Source organism: Paramormyrops kingsleyae, chromosome 20 (assembly GCF_048594095.1).
Source record: "Paramormyrops kingsleyae isolate MSU_618 chromosome 20, PKINGS_0.4, whole genome shotgun sequence".
Classification (NCBI taxonomy): Eukaryota; Metazoa; Chordata; class Actinopteri; order Osteoglossiformes; family Mormyridae; genus Paramormyrops; species Paramormyrops kingsleyae.
This window is the reverse complement of record NC_132816.1, coordinates 22,080,663-22,105,039: the sequence shown is the minus strand read 5'-3', so window position 1 is coordinate 22,105,039 and position 24,377 is coordinate 22,080,663. Positions and strand designations below refer to the sequence as shown.

Sequence of the window (24,377 nt, the reverse complement as noted above, 5' to 3'; positions counted from 1 at the left end):
GGAGCTGCGGCCAATACCTGTGCTTCTGGAGCTGCGGCCAATAGCTGTGCTTCTGGAGCTGCGGCCAATAGCTGTGCTTCCTGTGCTGCCTCAGGATTGGTCAGAGCTTCACTTCAGTTTTAGCCCAAATAGTGACTTCAGTCAGTCTCACCTGCTGTTTACAGTGCAGATCAGTCACTGGAGGGTTAACCCTAATCTCCTGAGCCCCCCCCCCCCAGAGCAGTCCTGCCCTCATTCACCCCCCACGTCTGTCTGAAATTCATCTACCCTGTATCAGGAGGTCTTGTTGAGAATAAAGGTGTTTCCCTCCTGCAGTTTGTGTGGTGTCTGGCTGCCCATTGCTAAGCAGAGGGGTTTCTATGCAGCAGGCTGACTGGCTAAGCCTTACTTCTGAGTTTTGTCTCCTGTGAATAGTAGCTCAGGGTATATTGCCACAGTAATTTACGCTGCACGCCTAACCAGCCCTGATCAGGTTTAAATGCAGAGTTTCAGCTTAAAATAGGCGTAAGTCCTACCCTCTGTCGATACTCTGTTCTGGTCCCTTTCTGTTTCTTTACAGGGCAGATTAAATTTGCTGAGCAGGGTGTGAGTTACCTACCTCCTACCTGTCAAAGGGCGTTAAGGCTCTTAATTAGTATCATTAGTTTGCAGTGCCCACTCTGTCCCCTCTGATTAAGGGGGGATTGAGATGATAACCACTGTCTCAATACCATTATGCTTATTGCAGCAGTCAGGGTTAGAGCCTCAGCGTCACTGTCCTTCACTGTCCCCTGACTCTGTCTACCCAGAGAGATGTGTGACTCCTTCAAGGGCTCAAAGACAGAGTCCCCCGCTGGCTGCCCCTTGGACAGTGAAGTGCTCTCAGCCGTTACTGCAAGGAGTGGCCCAATAGTCACTGGGGTGACGGGGCCTCGGGTCCCGGACACGATACACTGGTTTATGATGGAGCACATTATGGGGGTGTGGTTACAAGGTCATGTGATATTTCATATAAGGTGTGATTTCATTAAGGTTACTTTTACTGATGAGTGACTTTGGTAAAGTGTAGGTACTGTATAAATGCATCAGACAGAAATATGCTGATAAAGGTTTATTAAACAGGGTTCAATGCAAAATGCTCAGAAAGCCAATCACCTCATTGCTGTAGGCCAGTAATTATTAGCCCCAAAGTAAAAATTAGCATGTAATTACAGGTGTGTATTACTGAGGGTCCAGATCATGTGATAATGAGCTCAGACACATTTATTTGTACACAGAAATTCTTTGATTTTAATCCTTTCCTGTCCTGCCTTCCAATGAGACACATGAAAGGATGATGTCACTGTCACAGACACCTTTACTGGGATGATGTCACTGTCACAGACATCATTATGGGATCACATCACTGTCACAGACACCATTACTGGGCAGATCTTCAAGGATCCAGGGTTGCTTCCATCATCATTTACACATGGAGAAAAGAATGGAAACAGTCTCCCAGTGAATGTGCCTTTAAAGGTGTAGATGAGTGACATGTCAGTGGGGTTGAAGAAGGACACCTCCCCCCTGTCATAGTCCAGCTGCACTCTGATCCTCTGCGGTTTCCTCTTCAGTCTCAGGCGGGTTACTGATGAATCACATGCTTCATACATGTCACCATTCCTCAGAAATACAACCCAGAATCCTTCCTCTGGGCAGCATGTAATCCCCCCCTTCCTGTTAACAGACTCTGCTGCTACTCCTACATCCCACTTAGGTGTGTCCCCCACCTCCACCTCCCAGCTGTGTTTTCCTGAGTTAAACCCCTCAGATCCCAGCACATTCACACAGTAGCTAAATCTCTCTGGGTTGTCAGGAAGTTGCTGTTTAACGCCAGTGTCTCTCACGCTGGTCAGATCATCGGACACTGAGAGCCAGGGGGCTGCAGTGTTTGGGTCCAGAGTCACAGGAGCTGTGGGTTAAAGAGGAAGCTGCAGTTGATAATCTGTCTCAATGCAGTAAAACTCATTAACATTGTAACATTAACATTTTACAGTGAGGTAGTATTATCAATAAAGTGATTATAGGGAAGCTGCAGAAAAAAGGGTTATGACAACAGGCCACGTTTCATTAAATTAAAATGTCATTTAAGGTTAAATATTTTGTCTAATGTAAACAGATACAGATTTGCGTGAAAGCTTGGACTAATTTTAAATATTTTGAAACAGAAAACTGTATTGCTGTCAATATTTAAAAAAAAATATCAACACATTTACAAACATATTTAAATAAGAAAATAAAGACTAAATGTAGATTTTCTTTATACACCCAGTCCATCCGCTCTCCAGTACAGTACATTTACAGTTATTGGTTTAGCAGATGCTTCCATCTAAAGTGACCAGTGAGGAGGATCACAGATCACAGGCATACAGCTGTCAGGGAACCGACTAAGGTACCAGTGCTGCTAGGCTGAGCTCCCAGTGAGTGACAGTATAATCCACTAAGATACTGCTCTCTGCTTTATACAGCCATTTCCCCCAGTACTCACTGTACCAGTGCTGCTAGGCTGAGCTCCCAGTGAGTGACAGTATAACCCACTAAGATACTGCTCTCTGCTTTATACAGCCATTTCCCCCAGTACTCACTGTACCAGTGGTGCTAGGCTGAGCTCCCAGTGAGCGACAGTATAACCCACTCAGATACTGCTCTCTGCTTTATACAGCCATTTCCCCCAGTACTCACTGTACCAGTGCTGCAAGGCTGAGCTCCCAGTGAGTGACAGTATAACCCACTCAGACACTGATCTCTGCTTTATACAGCCATTTCCCCCAGTACTCACTGTACCAGTGGTGCTAGGCTGAGCTCCCAGTGAGTGACAGTATAACCCACTTAGATACTGCTCTCTGCTTTATACAGCCATTTCCCCCAGTACTCACTGTACCAGTGCTGCTAGGCTGAGCTCCAAGTGAGTGACAGTATAACCCACTCAGATACTGATCTCTGCTTTATACAGCCATTTCCCCCAGTACTCACTGTACCAGTGGTGCTAGGCTGAGCTCCCAGTGAGTGACAGTATAACCCACTCAGATACTGCTCTCTGCTTTATACAGCCAATTCCCCCAGTACTCACTGTACCAGTGCTGCTAGGCTGAGCTCCCAGTGAGTGACAGTGTAACCCACTCAGATACTGCTCTCTGCTTTATACAGCCATTTCCCCCAGTACTCACTGTACCAGTGCTGCTAGGCTGAGCTCCCAGTGAGTGACAGTGTAACCCACTCAGATACTGCTCTCTGCTTTATACAGTCATTTCCCCCAGTACTCACTGTACCAGTGCTGCTAGGCTGAGCTCCCAGTGAGTGACAGTGTAACCCACTCAGATACTGCTCTCTGCTTCATACAGCCATTTCCCCCAGTACTCACTGTACCAGTGCTGCTAGGCTGAGCTCCCAGTGAGTGACAGTGTAACCCACTCAGATACTGCTCTCTGCTTTATACAGCCATTTCCCCCAGTACTCACTGTACCAGTGCTGCTAGGCTGAGCTCCCAGTGAGTGACAGTGTAACCCACTCAGATACTGCTCTCTGCTTTATACAGCCATTTCCCCCAGTACTCACTGTACCAGTGCTGCTAGGCTGAGCTCCCAGTGAGTGACAGTGTAACCCACTCAGATACAGTACTGCTCTCTGCTTTATACAGTCATTTCCCCCAGTACTCACTGTACCAGTGGTGCTAGGCTGAGCTCCCAGTGAGTGACAGTATAACCCACTGAGATACTGCTCTCTGCTTTATACAGCCAATTCCCCCAGTACTCACTGTACCAGTGCTGCTAGGCTGAGCTCCCAGTGAGTGACAGTGTAACCCACTCAGATACTGCTCTCTGCTTCATACAGCCATTTCCCCCAGTACTCACTGTACCAGTGCTGCTAGGCTGAGCTCCCAGTGAGTGACAGTGTAACCCACTCAGATACTGCTCTCTGCTTTATACAGCCATTTCCCCCAGTACTCACTGTACCAGTGCTGCTAGGCTGAGCTCCCAGTGAGTGACAGTGTAACCCACTCAGATACTGCTCTCTGCTTTATACAGCCATTTCCCCCAGTACTCACTGTACCAGTGCTGCTAGGCTGAGCTCCCAGTGAGTGACAGTATAACCCACTCAGATACTGCTCTCTGCTTTATACAGCCATTTCCCCCAGTACTCACTGTACTGCACAGTCCCCAGCATCTTCTCCCAGACGCTGAACTTCAGAGATCCCAGGTGTTTGGCCACATCTATCAGCGCCCCTGAAGTCAGCTTTGGGTCCTGCAGTGAGCACTGCACTCTGCAATACAGTGACAGGAAGGAGTCAGTGCTGCTGTGGGGTCTGAAGTGAGTCTGCAGCACCAGTGACTCCACTCAGTCCAGAAGACTTGCTGACTGGGATAATTAAAGTCTCACTCCTGGCCTGGAGATGATATATTACTGTTCATGTTTGTTCTTTAACAGGTCTGGAATTAGCTCCAGGTCATAGTAGCTTTTACGTAATATTAAGTAGCAATTGGAAATAATAATAATAATTATTAATGATGAATTAATAATAATAATATAATTACTATTACTACATACTTTTCTTTGGTGTCTTTGACTGTCTGAAAAACAGGAAAACAAAATGGAAGCGTTATACACACAATGTGACTGTTTTACAAGGCAAACTGTCAAAGATTTGTGAGAATCTGTGGCATATTTCTTCTCTGAGGGTGTCTGTTTATACAGGTTGTATGTTCAGCATGGATTGGCTGTGGTTGTATGTACTGAACCATAAAGAACAAAATTATTGGCCAAAAATGGTCAGTGTGACTAAGGTGTTTTAACTTCCTATATCTGCTTCAGACACACAGCAGGACTGTTTGTCCCAGCCAGCAAACACACAGATAAATTCAGGAAAATCAAGCTCCTACCTTCAGGAAGGAGATGTCCTCAGCACCCATGGCCTTCTCAATGTCTCTGATCTTCTCTGACAGGGTGGAGACCTGTTTGGAGATGTTCTCTATCTTCTCCTTCATCCTCTCGCTCTTCTCCTTCTCTTCCACTCTCAGTATATCCAATCTGGCCTCCTCTTCCTCTCTCAGGAACTGATGAAGTTCCTCAAATTCCTCCTTTATCCTCTTCTCAGTCTGCTGGGACTGACTCTGAAAGGGAGAAATGCTGTGTAAGTCTGAAGTTAATCTGTACAGTGAGGTTTTACTTCCTCAGAATAAATCTCCATACCTTGATGTGTTTGGCTGTTTGCTCAAACTCTTGTTTAAGTTTTGTAAACTTCTCCAGCTTTTCCTTTAATGGAATCAGTGAAGCTCTAAGGTCCTCCTGAGATAAAATTTACAGATGGATAATAGGAGATAAAGTCAACATAGGATTGGCATGTAATACACAGCTTGCTTCTTTTATATTATTGTTATGAATGCTTCCATATTCACTTATCCATAATAGCGTCTTGGTGAACATGGAGTTCAGCCCAGGAAGTACAGGGTACTGGACAGGGGACACCAAGGAAGGGATGTCAGTCCATGACAAGGCTCATAGAATGGGTAACATGGATGGCTGGATGGATGGATGGATGGTAAGGGTAAATTTGAAACGTATGGGGTACCTTGAAACTGCATCATTGGCCAAACAGCTGAACGATACACAGGGGGAAGGAATTCAGATGGCGGAAGAGATTCAGCGTGACCCACATCCTATAGGAGTGGATTTTTTGTGGGATTTTCCAGTTCAATTTGTCGATATTCTAAAATCCATTGTTTGTCACCCCTGATTTAAAGTATACTGAAGGATGTCCGTAAGTTATGTGTAAATACTATGCCATTTATCATAAGGGACTTAGGCATCTGTGGATTTTGGTATCCAGAGGGGGCCTGGAACTGATCCCCCAGACGGGCCCCCATCGGACGACTCTGACAGCCGCTACATTCAGCCTCCTGTTACATATCAGTGCCTATGGAAGTATTAGCCACATTGCTGCTAAACACACATGCTAACATTTCATGATGAGTTAGGCAGCAGCTCACAGGTACAAGGGGGTTAATGCAAGATCATATTAATATAACATCCACTGGGAAAAATGAATAATACAGAAGAGAATGAGATTACCTTCTTATCCTCTACAGCTTCTTCCAGTGGGCAGATCTGGTGGTCTCTGTGTTTCCTTGCAGTCTGACAGACCACACAGATGGGCTCCTGGTCTTCTACACAGTAGAGTAGAAGCTTCTCTCCATGGAGACTGCAGCGAGATTCACTCTTTTCTGGAGCTTCACTCTTCTCTGCCACCTTTCTAACACTCCTTTGCTGTAAATACGACTCCACAATGTTCCTTAAGACAATGTTGACCGGAGGATCCTCCCCAGAGGACTTCCTCCGGCATAATGGACACTTCCGAGAGCTGTTCTCTTTCCAGAACTTCTGCAGACAGACTTGACAGAAGCTGTGGCTGCACTTCAGGACGACAGGATCCTTGAAGAAGTCTGAGCAAACAGCACAGCAGAGCTCCTCCTCTAGGAACGAAGCTGCAGCAGCCATGTTACAGACTCTGTTACGACGCGTCTAAAGACAGACAGTCTGAGGGGAGGAGTGTTTTTAATTTAGTGTTTCACTTTCACTCTACTGACAGGAAACTCATCTAGGATGTTTAAACTATGTCTCCGTCTATTCAGAAAAAAAATATTTTGACAGGTCAGTTGAAGACACTTAAATATGTCATTTTTTGAGTTTAACCATTTATGTCATACAGAAATTGAAAATGAAAAGTTCTGAATCATTTAGTGACTTGTGGTGAGTGGAAATGGCGCCTCTAGTGGCAGGTATGAAGCTGGTCACAGCCGCAGGTGGTCTGAGTCAAGCTTGGGGCCATTCATGAACTGAATTGAGAATGCATGGTAAATAACTGGATAAACTTCCTGGAACTGAACTTGGAATTAGAATTGCATGCAGCTTGAAGGGAAGTGGAACTGGAATTAAGCTGGAATATTGGGAAACAAATGAAGTCAAATAAATTCCACAAAATTCAACTTTCTAAGATAATTTGAGTTGAATTGCTAAAATGAATACATAAAATATTATGAATCACATTGATGACAGACATGTGATATAAAGACAAGAGTAATGTATGTTTTACATGTTATGCATGTTAATTTCTCTATTTACTTTTTATTTGCCTTGTGCAACTGTACAAATCACACACAGTTTACATCTCTGCACTATTTATTTACTGCCTGTTTGCACCTTGCACACCCTGTTACTGTGATGGTAAGTGTTACTATATGTTACTATATGTTGCACCGGGTCCATGGAGAAACGTTGTTTCATCACTCTTTGTACATGTATGAAGCTGCTGATGACAATAAAGTGACCTTGAACCTTGATTTATTTATTATTATTTATTTCCTTATTAAGAAAATAGAAATGTCTTACTTTCATTTCTTTTCACTGTTCATAATATTGTCCATATCAATGCTTTCCTAAATTTAATTAAGACAACATTTCCCAGAAGTCCATGCATTCATCTAAGGTGAAGGCCAGTTAGGGCCGTTGTTGAAAGTGTGACATGGAGTCTTTGTGTTAGTTACACTGGAGAGATTTTTGATTGACTTTTGATTGACTTTTGATTGCTATTTGTGTATGACCTTTATTTTGAGAATATGATTTGTGTATGAACTCTGGAATGCAATAATAACATTAAGATTTGCAATCCCCATTAAACTGGAAATGGCTGAGAAATGTGAAATGTCTTGGAAGACCTCTGAAAAGGATAATCTTGGTTAGCCAGTTCCTACAGCTTCATGTAACCTCAGTGCGGTCTGTAAGCATCGTGGTTACCTGTCCATGGATCCAGCTGAGTAACTTTAAACTTTAAATGGCATCTTCAGGTGAGAATTTCTACTGGTTGTTGGACCAAGCCATTTTAAAACCAGAGATCTGAATTTTCTACACATGAACTCCACTTCTAAAGAAACACAAGTTAAGTATTTCATATCCACTACTATTAAATGTTGGTGTTTGGTTATTTATCAATGCAAATAAAGTGCTTTTATTTATTTTGTTACATGTGTAAAATTGTGCTTGGGACTGGAAGACTTAGAACGATATCAAGGATCATTTCTGACACCTGTATTCCACTTTCTCATCTTCATCATGCAGCAATGTTCATTTCCAGAAATGCACCTTTCCAGTTGCCATTATTCCATTGAATCAAATAATTGATTGTAGTCACAGTATTATTGATATGTGATATTTGAACGTTTTTCTTCATAAAGACTGACAAGTTAGGAGCCGTACATACGTCAGTCGATCACTAATTAATCAGTTTATCTAACTTGTTTTTTTTCTTTCTCTTTTTTCCTCACAGGAACCATCCTGAAATTTACAGTGAAACAGTCACCAGCAAAAACCCAGTTCACTCTGGACAGAATGAGTTGCTTGACCTCTCCACAAATTGCCAGCCAGCACCTGAGTGAGAAGCTTTTTCCACAATGTGCAGATGACATCAAGCAAGATCCGAGAGTACTGACCCTAGAGTACTGACCCGAGAGTGCTGACCCGAGAGTACTGACCCGAGAGTACTGACCCGAGACCTGAGAGAACTGACCTGAGAAGTCTTCTGAGAAGGCTTTCCACAGGATTTTAAAATGTGTTTGGGAATTTTTGCACATTCATCCAGAAGAGCATTTGTGAGGTCAGGCACTGATGTTGGATGTGAAGGCCTGGCTCACAATCTCCATGCTAGTTCATCCTAAAGATGTTTGATGGGGCTGAGGTCAGGGCTCTGTGTGGGCCAGTGAAGCTCTCTCATCCATTACTGCAGGAAGTGGCCCAATAGTCACTGGGGTGACGGGACCTCGGGTCCCAGACACGATACACTGGTTTATAATGGAGCACATTATGGAGGTGTGGTTTAAAGGTCATATGATATTTCATATAAGGGGTGATTTCATTAAGGTTATATTTACTGGTGTGTGACTTTAAGTGTCAGTATTGTACTGTATATATTCTGTTCAGCACCAGGCATGAAGTAAATTTGTCTGACACGACTTGAGCAAGATAAAAATGACTTTATTAAGGCAGGGTGCCCTGGAGTTCACAGCAAAGAAAGAGAGTATTCCTGTTCCAAAGAAGTGAACCCCCGAACAAAGAAAATGCTCAGGTTTTATACATTTCTGCGACTCCCCTTAAAAGGCAATCTGCTACCCCATTGGTCAAGAGGGGCTCTTGTCCACATGCAGAGTGTGTGATGACCTCACAGGTGATGACCTCGTGCAGCTCTGCATCCCTTAAAGTCCATGGCCAGTCAGGCAGTTGCCATTGGTTACACCCCACCCTTGCTAACCCCTTACATCATGTCCCCATATTGATCAATACTATGCAATCAAGTAAATCAAACAACCCAAATCTCATAAAATATATGGGGGTAATAATCTATTTCATTACCACACATTCATTACAGCATATGATCCTCGAAAGAGGCAAATATAGGAAGCACCTAAGAACATAAGCCTGTTTATCTCCTATTGATATTTCTGACTGCTTTCCTGTTATCCTGCTCTACAGCACTGAGCAGCCTACTTAGTACGGCCTGTTATTTCAGTAAAGGAGCTTCGGATTCCCTTCATAAACAGACAGTTTCAGCTTGATTTCAGGGTTAGTATAAGACAGACACACTTACACATTCTTCTTGCCTAAGGCCTCAGACACTGACAACAATCCCACAATGCACTGCTCCTCGGCCCTATTGGAACTTCTCATCCACAGCATCATGGACAGTAACATGTTGCTAAAGGTTTATTAAACTAGGTTAAGTATAAGAGACTTTGAAACATCACTTGACATCAGTAGATCACATGAAACCCTAAATCAAAATCCGTAGAAATTTACATGCGTATCTTAAAGTGAGGAATCTTCAGGTAGATTTACAGAAATTTACATTTATTTACTGAGCAGATGCTTTTATCCAGATCATACATTCGAGCGGGGGGTCAGACAGGCGCCGGAGCAATCGGGGTTAAGGCCTCACTCAGGGGGTCGACGGTGACATCACTCTGCCGACTCTGGGATTCAACCCGACAAACTTCTGATCGTGAGGACAGCATCCTAACTCTCTGAGGTACAAAGCGCTGCAGATAGATGGGTTCACTCTGCGCTCAAGAGCACCTCTGTCCTAATTCAACCCATTTGTCACCATTTTTTTTAGCATATTCTAAGAAGCATTTTAGAACTTCTGATAGAGCTCCCAAGGTGTTTTACGCTTTTGTAATCTAATATAGGCGCTTCTCCTATCTATATCCATTTCTGGGCTGCATTCTTCCCTTTTGTTGTCCCCTTTTCCCCCATAATGCCCACGACGGGGACCGTAGAATGTAGTGACAATCTCCGGCTTGATGTTATCAGACTCAGGCAGGTTGGCCTTTTCAGTGTTTGGTTCCTGAGTCACAGTAGCTGTGGGTTGAAGCGGATGCAGCACTTAAAAATCTGTCTCAATCAATCAAAAATCAGCATTATAACATTAATATTTTACAGTGAGGTAACACGACCATTAAAGTGATTATAGGGGAACTGGGGAAGTGTATTGTAGAACAGAAAAGGTTATAATAATAGGCTACTTTACAGTAAAGGGTTAGTTAAGGTTAAATATCTGGTCTAATGTAAACTATTTGAAGAAGAATATGAATACATTAACAAACAATTTAAAAGAGACAGTGTAACCCACTCAGATACTGCTCTCTGCTTTATACAGCCATTTCCCCCAGTACTCACTGTATCAGTACTGCTAGGCTGAGCTCCCAGTGAGTGACAGTGTAACCCACTCAGATATTGCTCTCTGCTTTATACAGCCATTTCCCCCAGTACTCACTGTACCAGTACTGCTAGGCTGAGCTCCCAGTGAGTGACAGTGTAACCCACTCAGATATTGCTCTCTGCTTTATACAGCCATTTCCCCCAGTACTCACTGTACCAGTGCTGCTAGGCTGAGCTCCCAGTGAGTGACAGTATAACCCATTTAGATACTGCTCTCTGCTTTATACAGCCATTTCTCCCAATACTCACTGTACCAGTGCTGCTAGGCTGAGCTCCCAGTGACTGACAGTATAACCCACTCAGATTCTGCTCTCTGCTTTGTACAGCCTATCCCCCCAGTACTCACTGTACCAGTGCTACTAGGTTGAGCTCCCAGTGAGTGACAGTATAACACACTCAGATACTGCTCTCTGCTTTATACAGCCATTTTCCCAGGTACTCACTGTACCAGTGCTGCTAGGCTGAGCTCCCAGTGAGTGACAGTATAACCCACTCAGATACTGCTCTCTGCTTTATACAGCCATTTCCCCCAGTACTCACTGTACCAGTACTGCTAGGCTGAGCTCCCAGTGAGTGACAGTGTAACCCACTCAGATTCTGCTCTCTGCTTTTTACAGCCTATCCCCCCAGTACTCACTGTACCAGTGCTACTAGGCTGAGCTCCCAGTGAGTGACAGTATAACCCACTCAGGTACGGCTCTCTGCTTTATACAGCCATTTCCCCCAGTACTCACTGTACCAGTGCTGCTAGGCTGAGCTCCCAGTGAGTGACAGTATAATCCACTCAGATACTGCTCTCTGCTTTATACAGCCATTTCCCCCAGTATTCACTGTACCAGTGCTCCTAGGCTGAGCACCCAGTGAGTGACAGTATAACCCACTGAGATTCTGCTCTCTGCTTTATACAGCTTTATCATTAAACTTGTAATAAATGAAGTCACTTGCGTCTGTAAAGGTTTGTAGGGTCGTCAGAGGATTTTTCCTCTTCGCTGTCACTTTCTTCAAAATTATACGTATGACTGGACAGGAAACGCTGGGACAACTTAGGGAAACTGAAATTCACAAGAGCTGTGGGTTAAAGAGGAAGCTGCAGTTAATAATCTGTCTCAATGCAGTAAAAACCATCAGCAACTTAACAATAACATTTTCCAGTGAAGTAGTATTATCAATTAAGAGATTAAATGGAAACTATGATAACTATGTATAACAGTGTATAACAGGCTTTTTTGCTTTAAAGTGTCAGTTAAGGTTGAATGTTTTGTCTAATGTAATCCAGTACATGTTTGTGTGACAACTGGAAATAATTACGTAAAACCTTTGGAAACTGTATTTCTGTCTATTTTAAGAAGAATATCAATACATTACCAAACAATTAAAAACTAGAGAAAACAAAGACTGATTATTGGTTTTCTATTTACACCCCGTCCCTCCACTCTCCTGTACAGAATGTTTACATTTATTTATTTAGCAGATTCTTTCATCCAAAGCGACATATTTGAGAATGATCACAGATCACAGGCATACAGCTGTCAGGGAGCCGATTAAGGTACCAGTGCTGCTAGGCTGAGCTCCCAGTGAGTGACAGTGTAACCCACTCAGATTCTGCTCTCTGCTTTATACAGCCATTTCCCCCAGTACTCACTGTACCAGTGCTGCTAGGCTGAGCTCCCAGTGACTGACAGAGTAACCCACTCAAATACTGCTCTCTGCTTTATACAGCCATTTGCCCCAGTACTCACTGTACCAGTGCTGCTAGGCTGAGCTCCCAGTGAGTGACAGTGTAACCCACTCAGATACTGCTCTCTGCTTTATACAGCCATTTCCCCCAGTACTCACTGTACCAGTGCTGCTAGGCTGAGCACCCAGTGAGTGACAGTATAACTCACTCAGATTCTGCTCTCTGCTTTATACAGCCATTTCCCCCAGTACTCACTGTACCAGTGCTGCTAGGCTGAGCACCCAGTGAGTGACAGTATAACTCACTCAGATTCTGCTCTCTGCTTTATACAGCTTTATCATTAAACTTGTAAAAAATGAAGTCACTTGCGTCTGTAAAGGTTTGTAGGGTCGTCAGAGGATTTTTCCCCTTCGCTGTCACTTTCTTCAAAATGATACGTATGACTGGACAGGAAATTCTGGGACAACATAGGGAAACTGAACGTCACAGCAGCTGTGGGTTAAAGAGGATGCTGCAGTTAATAATCTGTCTCAATGCAGTAAAAATCATCCGCAATATAATAATAACATTTTCCAGTGAAGTAGTATTATCAATTAAGAGATTAAATGGAAACTATGATAACTATGTATAACTGTGTATAACAGGCTGTTTTGCTTTAAAGTGTCAGTTAAGGTTGAATGTTTTGTTTAATGTAATCCAGTAAATGTTTGTGTGACAACTGGAAATAATTAGGTAAAACCTTTGGAAACTGTATTTCTGTCTATTTTAAGAAGAATACCAATACATTACCAAACAATTAAAACTAGAGAAAACAAAGACTGATCGTAGGTTTTCTATATACACCCCGTCCCTCCACTCTCCTGTACAGAATGTTTACATTTATTTATTTAGCAGATTCTTTCATCCAAAGCGACATATTTGAGAATGATCACAGATCACAGGCATACAGCTGTCAGGGAGCCGACTAAGGTACCAGTGCTGCTAGGCAGAGCTCCCAGTGAGTGACAGTATAACCCACTCAGGTACGGCTCTCTGCTTTATACAGCCATTTCCCCCAGTACTCACTGTACCAGTGCTGCTAGGCTGAGCTCTCAGTGAGTGACAGTATAACCCACTCAGGTACGGCTCTCTGCTTTATACAGCCATTTCCCCCAGTACTCACTGTACCAGTGCTGCTAGGCTGAGCTCTCAGTGAGTGACAGTATAACCCACTCAGGTACGGCTCTCTGCTTTATACAGCCATTTCCCCCAGTACTCACTGTACCAGTGCTGCTAGGCTGAGCACTCAGTGAGTGACAGTATAACCCCCTCAGATACTGCTCTCTGCTTTATACAGCCATTTCCCCCAGTACTCACTGTATTTCACAGTCTCTAGCATCTTCTCACAGACACCGATCTTCAGAGAGTCCAGGTGTTTGGCCACATCTATCAGTGCCCCTGAAGCCAGCTCTGGGTCCTGCAGTGAGCACTGGGCTCTGCAAAGACAGTGACAGTCAGGAGTCAGTGCTGCTGTGGGGTCTGAAGTGAGTCAGACACCAGCATGGTCAGTCTACAGGAGTGAATGTGAATTGATCAGTGAAGTATTAATAAACATTAGGGTGACCAGATAATCCATGTCAGGGAGGACACTGAGCTAGGACAGGGTTTTGAAACTACCATGTTATCTTCAAAAAGCTTCATCCACCAGTTTTAAACTTGCCTTGGTTACCCGTGCACAAGGAGAGTGACCAATCAGCACATTGCAAGAACACTGCTTAATTTAAATGAAATCCAGGCACTTTTAGTTGAGATGCTAGTTTACAAATCCTGTCCTAGCTCAGAATAGGAACTTCAGTCAACGCATAAGTCATGCTAATTCGATTAAGTAAATGCTCATGGAGATACAGTCGGCCCTCTGTATCTGTGAGTTCCATATCTGTGGATATAACCAACCGCAGATTGAACATATTCAAAAACAAATTCCAGAACGTTCCAAAAAGCAAAACTTGAATTTGCTGTATATTGAGCACTATGTTGCGAGTGGAATCTGGAGATGCTATCAGAATTTTCAGTCAGATGCGGGGCGGCTGACAAGTAACGTAGCTTAATTTCTGTTTTCTGCCCCTAGTGTTCAGGTTTGCCGTGTTGAGGCTGAACGCCAGAGATGCTCTCCTTGTTTACTCGCACTGGTCTGCTGTGCTGATAATGAAGGACACTGGTTATAATTTGGTATTTGATTCTAAGTCTTTAGCGTGAAAGCAGAAAAACTGATATTATTTTACATTATCAAGTCATTAATCTGGATGCTGTATTTCCCTTGTTATTTGTGTTGTATTAGGTATTGCAGGTAATCTAGAGATGATTTAAAGTTCACAGAACAATATGCATAAGTAATATGCTATTTTATGTAAAGGATCTGAGCATCCGTGGATTTTGATATGCAGCTAATTCTGTTCCAGTTTATTCTTCAAGAGGCCTGGGACCATTTCCAGGTGGTTACAACCTTTAAGTACTATGAGTAGTAATTGAAAATGTATAATAATTATTACTACATACTTTTCTTTGGTGTCCTTGATTATCTGAAAAACAAGAAAACAAAATGGAAGCATTATATGCAAAATATAATCATTTTTAAAGTCAAGCTATCACACACAGACCATGTTGGAGAATATTTCTTCTCTGAGGTGGTATATTTATACAGGTTATGCGTCCAGGGTGTAGTTGTATGTACTGATGCATAAAAAAATGCAATTCCTGATAGATATTTTAACGTCCTATATCTGCTTCAAACATACAGCAGGATTGTTTGTCCCAGTCAGCAAACACACAGATAAATGCAGAAAAATCAAGCTCCTACCTTCAGGAAGGAGACGTCCTCAGCACCCATGGCCTTCTCAATGTCTCTGATCTTCTCTGACAGGGTGGAGACATGTTTGGAGATGTTGTCTATCTTCTCCTTCATCCTCTCGCTCTTCTCCTTCTCTTCCACTCTCAGTACAGTCAATCTGGCCTCCTCTTCCTCTCTCAGGAACTGATGAAGTTCCTCAAATTCCTCCTTTATCTTCTTCTCAGTCTGCTGGGACTGACTCTGAAAGTGAGAAATGCCGTGTAAGTCTGAAGTTAATCTGTACAGTGAGGTTTTACTTCCTCAGAATAAATCTCCATACCTTGATGTGTTTGGATGTTTCCTCAAACTCTTCTTTAACTTTTGTAAACTTCTCCAGCTTTTCCGTTAATGGAATCAATGAAACTCTGAGATCCTCCTGAGATTTACAGAGGGATAATAGGAGATACAGTCAACATATGATTTACATGTAACATGCAGCTTGCTTCTTTTAAATAATTCTTATGAATAAAAACAAAATTACAAAATTCCAGTCATCCAGCTTCCATAACTGTTCTGTTCTGTGAACCTGGAACTGAGCCCAGGCAGTACAGCGTACCGGGCACCAGGCAGGGGACACCCAGGAAGTACAGGGCACCAGGCAGGGGACACCCAGGAAGTACAGGGCACCAGGCAGGGGACACCCAGGAAGTACCGGGCACCAGGCAGGGGACACCCAGGAAGTACAGGGCACCAGGCAGGGGACACCCAGGAAGTACAGGGCACCGGGCAGGGGACACTGAGGAAAGGATGTTAGTCCATCACAAGGCACATATAATGGATAACATGCGTGGATGGATGAATAGATAGAAAGATTAATCAGGTGCCTAATATCCACAGGAGTGGTCCGCCATTCGTGCTGAAACAAGGTCCAACTTGCTGTCAATCTGCAATGTGAAAAACTTGTTCCTAGATTGCAACATTCAGGAAGGCCCTTTGTAAGGTGGTCGGCGCAGGTCCAGATGGGTGTCATGGGGAACAAAGACATGCTGCACCTCTGCCAAACCCGGCAGGACATGAGTCTGGGAACCTCATACTGAATCGCAAGCACCGGGCTGAACACACCAGCCAAGTCCCGCAGAAGAGAACACTGACAACTGGCAGACCAGGGAGCCATGGCATTACGTAGAAAGTTCCCAGGCACGTGCGGGGTCCGCCTGTAAACTAACTTGGCCAAAAGCAGACAGCAGGTCCTGCTTGAGAGAGGTCCGCAGGCCCAATGGGACCCAGGGGAACTTATCTACCCAGATGTCATCCCAGAGGCTGGCCTGAATAGCAGCTCTTATGGAGCAGTGAGAATGCTTGCACCTGTTAAATGTCAGTGACAATGGAAGTATTACCCACATTGCTGCTAAACATAGCAGGGCATGGCACAGATGGGAAAGAGGTGACAATCCCCTTAGGGGTCCAAGACAAAGGGGTTTATTAAACAAACTGAATAGCCTGAGTAAGGCATAAAATAAAAAGGACAATGAGGGATCAAAAGGCAAACAAGGAATACACAAACTAACTTTAGACACCTTAGAATAATACAAGTAGGGAGCAGGACACATAATGACTGAATAGAGAACAGGGGTGAGTTTCCCAAAGCCTTCTTATAACGAACATCAGGTCGAAACAGAAACACTTCATTAATACAGATGAACACAGAAACACTATCTGACACTACACTGTAAATGCAGTTAACTTTCGGTGGGATTTCAACAGTATTAGCCTGTTATTTTTAAATAGAGCACTTTACTGTTAATAAAAAATAAACTACACTCCATTGACTGTTTTTTAATAGAACTACAGTGAAATCCTACATTTTAGCACTATTTTGATAATCAACCGTCCAAAGTATCTTAGTAACAGTATCATATAATTTCTTTCATTTAATTTCTTGAGAGCAAAGGTTAACTGCAGCACAGAAGCTGGAGGGGTTTTCTTTGACCATCCCCGACCATTTAACTAATTATTTGGTAGGTAGCAATTATTTAATCCACAAATCATTTAAAATTTTATCTGTGATGTTTCCAGTTTGTTTTTATTATTTAACATGTGTGCATGTTATATGTGATAGATCCAGTAGCTAGCAGGAGTTTCATAGATTACTGTTCTGTTCTGTGAACCTGGAACTGAGCCCAGGCAGTACAGCGTACCGGGCACCAGGCAGGGGACACCCAGGAAGTACAGGGCACCAGGCAGGGGACACCCAGGAAGTACAGGGCACCAGGCAGGGGATAGGTCTCTGACTGTCATCTGCGCTTATGCGCCGAATGTCAGTTCGGAGTACCCGGCCTTCTTGGATTCCCTTAGCGGTATGCTATTTGGCGTGCCGCGGGGGGATCCCATCGTTTTGCTGGGGGACTTCAACGCTCACGTGGGCAATGACAGTGTGACCTGGAAGGGGGTGATTGGGAGGAACGGCCTCCCTGATCTGAATCCGAGTGGTGTTCTGTTATTGGACTTCTGTGCAATGCATGGTTTGTCCATAACGAACACCATGTTTGAGCATAAGGGTGTCCATAAGTGGACATGGTACGAACATGCCCGGGGCTACAGGTCGATGATCGATTTTATAATCGTATCAACTGATCTGCGGCCCTCCGTCTTGGACACTCGGGTAAAGAGAGGGGCAGAGCTGTCAACTGATCACCACCTGGTGATGAGTTGGCTCAGGTGTCGGGGGAGGAAGCCGGTCAGACCTGGTAGACCGAAGCGTATAGTGAGGGTCTGCTGGGAACGTCTGGCAGAGGCTCCTGTTCGCTGGAGCTTTAACTCGTGCCTCCGGCAGAATTCCGACTGCATGCCGGGGGAGGTAGGGGACATTGAGTCCGAATGGACACTGTTCCGGACCTCCATTGTGGAAGCGGCCGTACGGAGCTGTGGCTGCAGGGTGGTCGGTGCCTGTCGTGGCGGTAACCCCCGTACCCGATGGTGGACACCAGAGGTGAGGGGGGCCGTGAAGCTGAAGAAGGAGGCTTACCGGGAATTATTAGCCCGGGGGTCTCCGGACGCAGCTGACGGGTACCGGCGGGCCAGGCGGAACGCAGCTCGGGCGTTCGCAGAAGCAAAAACCCGGGCATGGGAGGAGTTCGGTGAGGCCATGGAAAGTGACTTTCGGTCGGCCTCAAAAAGGTTCTGGCAAACCATACGGAGTATCAGGAGGGGGAAGCAGCTCCTGGTTCCTACTATTTATAGTGGGGGGGGGGGCTGTTGACCTCACCTGGGGACATCATCCGGAGGTGGAAGGAATACTTTGAGGACCTCCTCAACCCTGCCTCAGATACATCTACGCACACGGCCTTTGAGACATCTGAGGGCGTAGAGCCCGAGGGTGCTGGGGGGGGCTTGCCCATCACTGAGGCTGAGGTGGCCGCGGCGGTTAAACAACTCCGTGGTGGCCGGGCCCCGGGGGTGGACGAGATCCGCCCGGAGTACCTGAAGGCTCTAGATGTTGTGGGGCTGTCGTGGCTGACACGCCTTCTCAACAGTGCGTGGAGGTCAGGGACAGTGCCGCTGGATTGGCAGACTGGGGTGGTGGTCCCCTTATTTAAGAAAGGGGACCGGAGGGTGTGTTCCAACTACAGGGGGATCACACTTCTCAGCCTCCCTGGGAAGGTCTATTCCAGGGTACTGGAGAGGAGGGTGAGATCGATAGTCGAATCTCGGATTCAGGAGGAACAATGCGGTTTTCGTCCTGGTCGTGGAACACTGGACCAGCTTTATACCCTTGCAGGGGTACTGGAGGGGGCCTGGGAGTTTGCCTATCCAGTCTACATGTGTTTTGTAGATTTGGAAAAGGCTTACGACCGGGTTCCCCGAGGTGCTCTGTGGGGGGTGCTTCGAGAGTATGGGGTCCGGGGTCCACTGTTGTGGGCGATCCGGTCCCTGTACGAACGGAGCAGAAGCTTGGTCCGCATTGCCGGCAATAAGTCGGACGTGTTCCAGGTGCGTGTTGGGCTCCGCCAGGGCTGCCCTTTATCATCGGTCCTGTTTATCATATTTATGGACAGGATTTCTAGGCGCAGCCAAGGCGTTGAGGGTGTCCAGTTTGGTGACCTCAGGATTGCCTCGCTGCTTTTTGCAGACGATGTCGTCCTGTTGGCTTCATCTGCTGGGGATCTCCAGCAGGCACTGGGGCGGTTCGCAGCCGAGTGCGAAGCGGCTGGGATGAGGATTAGCACCTCCAAGTCCGAGACCATGGTTCTCAGCCGGAAACGGGTGGTTTGCCCTCTTCGGGTTGGGGAAGACGTACTGCCTCAAGTGGAGGAGTTTAAGTATCTCGGGGTCTTGTTCACGAGTGAGGGTAGGCGGGATCGGGAGTTGGATAGACGGATCGGAGCGGCGTCTGCAGTTCTGCAGGCGCTTAACCGGTCCGTCGTGGCTAAGAAAGAACTGAGCCAAAAAGCCAAACTCTCGATCTATTGGTCCATCTTTGTCCCTACCCTCACCTATGGTCATGAGCTTTGGGTAATGACCGAAAGAACGAGATCGCGAATACAAGCGGCCGAAATGAGGTTTCTCCGCAGGGTGTCTGGGCTCTCCCTTAGGGATAGGGTGAGAAGTTCGGATATCCGGGAGGGCCTCGGAGTAGAACCGCTGCTTCTTCACGTCGAAAGGAGCCAGTTGAGGTGGTTTGGACATCTGGTGCGGATGCCTCCTGGGCGGGTACCCAGGGAGGTTTTCCGTGCATGTCCTACAGGGAGGAGGCCCCGGGGCAGACCCAGGACTCGCTGGAGGGATTATATCTCTCGGCTGGCCTGGGAACGCCTCGGTGTCCCCCCCGAGGAGCTGGTGGGGTTAGCTGGGGAGAGGGAGGCCTGGGTGCCTCTACTGAAGCTGCTACCCCCGCGACCCGAACCCCGGACAAGCGGAAGATGATGGATGGATGGACTGTCTTTAAATGAGACAGCATAATGAGCTCATTTTAATTTGTGCAAGTCTGTGATTAATTCTTAAAGCATTTCGAAGTCTATCAGTGATGTTTGTTCGCATTACTGAATATGTACATGTTATGATAGAAGGATTCAGCAGCTTGCTAGAATTTCCACAAGGAGCTCATTTTTAACTTATACATGTCTAAGTTAATGTGTGGACTAGGGATGCAACGGTTCTCTGAAAAAAGCCGCACATAGCACGTGAAAAGCTTAAGTGAAATCCAGGTCATTTTAATTAAAATGGTAGCTTAGAAATCCCTGTCTGAGCTCAAAGTGTCCTGAATGACAGGGATTATCTGGTCACCCTACTTCAACTTAGACAGACAGAAAGCTATAACAGAAACACTCGGAAACATCTTCGATTGTACCATGGTGACTTTTAGTGCTGTTACTGGGGCAGTTGACATGAGAGACAGTACCTGTTATAGAAATATTGATTCAGGGTATTATAGAAAGAGGTGGACAGAATATTCATAATGGGTAAAAAAAGGTTTCTCAACCGGTACTACACAAGGCAAAATATTTTTCACCACTCGGCACACTTGATTTTAAACATAGAGTAGAAGCCCATACATTTTTTATATTTTAAGTTTTAGGTGTACGGAACCCAGGAGGGGACATGGGAGGAAAAAAACAGATAAACATTTGCCATATCCGATCTCGCTAAAACCTTGTGTGATCTCACATTTGTTTATCTTTCTTTTTTTTTCTCTCATGTCCTCTCCCAGGCAACGTACAGGTGAAACAGAATGGAACCAATTTTCAGTGCTGGATGGTCAGTCTTGAGGGCCACGTCATATGTGGGGGGAATCTAGCTTAACAGGGCTTGCGGCATTCTTTTCCGCATTCTACAACTTTAATCTCCAATTCCAGGAGATGCATATTAAAAATTACCCAAAGGTATGATACTTGTAAAACCTGTATTTTTTTTTATCTTTTTTGATGACATGCTATTCCACTCCTATGCATTTGCTACCCTTTATTGTGCTGTTAATCTGAGTTACACAACTTGATTTTTACACCATATCTTAAGATACAGTGTCATGGACTTTGTGTTATATTGGTGAGCATATTCAGTGCCATTGCTCACGTTGTCACACCCTGCTCCGTACGATCCCGATGTGTGCCACGCCCCCCTCATTACCTCGTGTTCAGCCCTGATTGTGATCGCCTGTGTCCTATTAAGTCTAGCTTGTCTTTTGTATTTAGTCCTCGTCTGAGTCAGTCTTCCCCAGACTTGTCATTGTATTGTCCGTCGATGTCCGTACCTGTCAGTCTGTTCGTGCAATTAAACCCAGTTTCCCTGACTTCCTGGCTCCGATCGCCTATTTCCCTGCTCGCCCGAGCCCGAACGTGACACACGTATTATTGTCTCACTCCTCTAACTTTCTCTTCCTCTCAGTCTCACCCTCCTTCTCCTGCTCTCCCTGAGTGGAAAGTGTGAACCCCTCTTCCATTCTCTCTAACATTATTTTTTATTGTCTCAATCATTCTTTTACTCATGACACATTTGTTACTAACACTGTGTATTCTTTCTGTTATTTGTGGTCTGTTTCAGAAACTAAATATACTGTACAACAGTTTGAATGTACAGGCTGGGATGATTTGTCTGGCTGAGGGGTTAGTTCAGGTCTTGGGATATTTTTTCTTCGGATTCTTATGTTTATAATCACATTATGATGAGGAAAGGAGGGGAAGACATGCTAGTTTTATGTATGAGTTACAATGGACGTTGCAATGGATGTTATCTCTCTCACGCGGTCAGAGATCTACCAAGGCTGGATTGAGGAACTGGTTCTAATGGGCCAGAAATCAGTACTTGGACTTCAGCATTTAACCCTGTGTCTTATTAGAGCCTGAACATTCAGTTCATATTTGGACCAGATGTTGTTTCCAACATTATTTTAAGATTGATGTTAAAGTGCAATTAAATGCTGTGGATTTTTTTTTCTATCACAATGTAATTAGATGATTGAAAAATCAATCATTTAACTTCGGACAGAGATTTTGGGGCAACCAGTAAGGTTGATTATTGCCTTTTTCTTAAGTAAAGTGCCTTTAATCATATCTAGTATGACTATTTTTATCTGTATAACCTGCTATGTCAGTATTAATTTGGGGTAAAAAAAAAAAAACTATATGTATACAAATGTATGTAAAAAATATAAACTAAAATTTGCATTAAAAACAAACCAGTCAACTGTAATATACAGTAAAAGAAAATAACAGCTATATAATGTATTTTTCAGTTTATAGTAAAATACTGTGAAAGTATTCAGGACACAGGTTCATGCTGTATTTTTCATCTATGGTACAAAACTGTACATTTTTCAGTAACATAATGGCAACCCTGCTGCCAGTTGTTTACTGTTGAAGTGTTTACAGTGTAGGGTTATAAAGCAAAGCTAATCACAGAATAAAAAGATGCAAAACAAAGCCAGAGCAGAACACAAGGAGGGCAAACAACGGGCAGGACAACAAAGACAGAAAATCCAATAATTAAACAAACAGGTAAAGCTGGAAACCAACAAAGTTTGAACACCCAGCAGGTACTTGGTCTCTGAGCCACTCACTCAGCCCGCTGAGCTATGCAGCAGCCCAGGGAGCAAAGGAAACACTGTAGGGACTGAAGGACAAGTGACAGGGAGGAGGACAGGATGGCCAGAGACACCTGCTGGCCAAAGGGGGAGGAAACACAAAGGGCAGACAGGGCACTCACCCTGACATACACATGCTAACATTTCATGGTGAGTTAGGCAGCAGCTCACAGCTACAAGGGGGTTCATGGAAGATCAAATTAATATAACATCCACTGGGAAAAATGAATACAGAAGAGATTACCTTCTTATCCTCTACAGCTTCTTCCAGTGGACAGAGCTGGTGGTTTCTGTGTTTTTTTGAAGTCTGACAAACAACACAGATAAGCTCCTGGTCATTCTCACAGAAGAATAGAAGTTTCTTTCCATGGAGACTGCAGCGAGATTCACTCTTCTCTGACACATTTCTAACCCTCCTTTGCTGTAAATATGACTCCACAATGTTCCTTAAGGTTAGATTAACAGGAGGATCTGTCACAGAGGACTTCCTCCTGCATAATGGACACTCCTGAGAGCTCTTCTGTTCCCAGCACTTCTGCAGACAGACTCTACAGAAGCTGTGGCTGCACTTCAGGACAACAGGATCCTTGAAGAAGTCTGAGCAAACAGCACAGCAGAGCTCCTCGTCCAGAGATGAAGTCTTAGAAGCCATGTTACAGACTCTGTCGGTGCGTCTACACTCATAAAGTCTTCCGCAAGAGTGCTTTCTACAGTTTTACTTTCACTTAATTGATAAGACACACCTTTTGGATAGTTTAACAACTATTTTTTCAGTATATTCAAAAGAAGCCATTTTGATAAGTTAAAGACTCTTGAATGTCACTTTTTAAGTTTGACCATTTAAGTTGCAAAGGAATTGCCCAGTTCTGCTAGTAATTCTCATAATTTCTCCCATAGGTCAATAAATCAATGTGTTAATAAAAAGTGCTGAATCATTTGGTGACCTGTAGCAGGTGAAAATGGCGCCTCTACTGGCAGGAATGTAGGCAGGAAAAGCAGCAGGTGGAATTACTCAGTTCTGCTAGTTACTCACACACTCACGATTCCCTGCTAACCAATACATTTACAGTATGTTCACCATTTGAGTACCTTTACTAACAAGAAAGTGTCATATCTTTGATTCATCGCAGAATCCTCCTCTAGCAGTTATAACAGCAGAGAAAATTTGAGGCTTTCTTTCTACAAGTTACATTAAATACTGCTCTGTTTCATGGGAGGAAACAGTTAACTAGAATGTTTAAAGTTAAGGTTATGCACTGTTACATACTCTTTCTGTGTTATACAGGAAACTTGTTTTATTTGACATATTTTCATTTATGGATGGAATGACCCTTTATTGCTGTCAATACCATGTCACTAGTCACAAGTACCAGCGAAAAGCAGGCCATCAACCCGACCATACATATACAAACATCACAGACAGGTCAGGTCAGGAAGACAGGGGATATAGGAAGAACAGAGAAAACAGAATTACATGAGGAGAGAGGAGAATAAAAACAGCCCCCAGACTATACTACAGTAGGGAGAAAAACAGAAAA

General features: G+C 44.4%; 3 protein-coding genes across 7 annotated transcripts in view; all 3 read right to left on the bottom strand.

Annotated features, from left to right (window-relative positions):
* Positions 1-24,377, bottom strand: part of LOC111848464 (E3 ubiquitin-protein ligase TRIM35-like) — a 172,592-nt gene that overhangs the window by 25,061 nt on the left and 123,154 nt on the right. The gene's annotated exons all lie outside the window — the stretch shown is intronic.
* LOC140581242 (zinc-binding protein A33-like) lies at positions 1,377-6,510 on the bottom strand. Its single transcript, XM_072703255.1, has 6 exons — positions 6,085-6,510; positions 5,206-5,301; positions 4,896-5,126; positions 4,564-4,586; positions 4,161-4,279; positions 1,377-1,930 (listed from the first exon to the last, which is right to left on the bottom strand). The coding sequence occupies exons 1-6, from the start codon at positions 6,508-6,510 to the stop codon at positions 1,377-1,379; spliced, it is 1,449 nt and encodes a 482-aa protein (XP_072559356.1).
* Positions 12,883-23,491, bottom strand: LOC140581374 (E3 ubiquitin-protein ligase TRIM35-like). Its single transcript, XM_072703981.1, has 6 exons — positions 23,084-23,491; positions 15,604-15,699; positions 15,294-15,524; positions 14,993-15,015; positions 13,814-13,932; positions 12,883-12,914 (listed from the first exon to the last, which is right to left on the bottom strand). Exons 1-6 carry the CDS (start codon positions 23,489-23,491, stop codon positions 12,883-12,885), a joined length of 909 nt encoding a protein of 302 aa, XP_072560082.1.

What these genes read in the sequence shown, in the direction of transcription:
- LOC140581242 (XM_072703255.1), bottom strand. Translation starts at nt 6,510, where the DNA reads ATGGCTGCTGCAGCTTCGTTCCTAGAGGAGGAGCTCTGCTGTGCTGTT. An exon ending in AAGCTGTAGAGGATAAGAAG is followed by an intron (nt 5,302 to 6,084) that starts GTAATCTCATTC and finishes ATTTTATCTCAG; the next exon opens with GAGGACCTTAGAGCTTCACT. An exon ending in AAACAGCCAAACACATCAAG is followed by an intron (nt 5,127 to 5,205) that starts GTATGGAGATTT and finishes TCTCCCTTTCAG; the next exon opens with AGTCAGTCCCAGCAGACTGA.
- LOC140581374 (XM_072703981.1), bottom strand. Translation starts at nt 23,491, where the DNA reads ATGGCTTCTAAGACTTCATCTCTGGACGAGGAGCTCTGCTGTGCTGTT. An exon ending in AAGCTGTAGAGGATAAGAAG is followed by an intron (nt 15,700 to 23,083) that starts GTAATCTCTTCT and finishes TGTAAATCTCAG; the next exon opens with GAGGATCTCAGAGTTTCATT. An exon ending in AAACATCCAAACACATCAAG is followed by an intron (nt 15,525 to 15,603) that starts GTATGGAGATTT and finishes TCTCACTTTCAG; the next exon opens with AGTCAGTCCCAGCAGACTGA.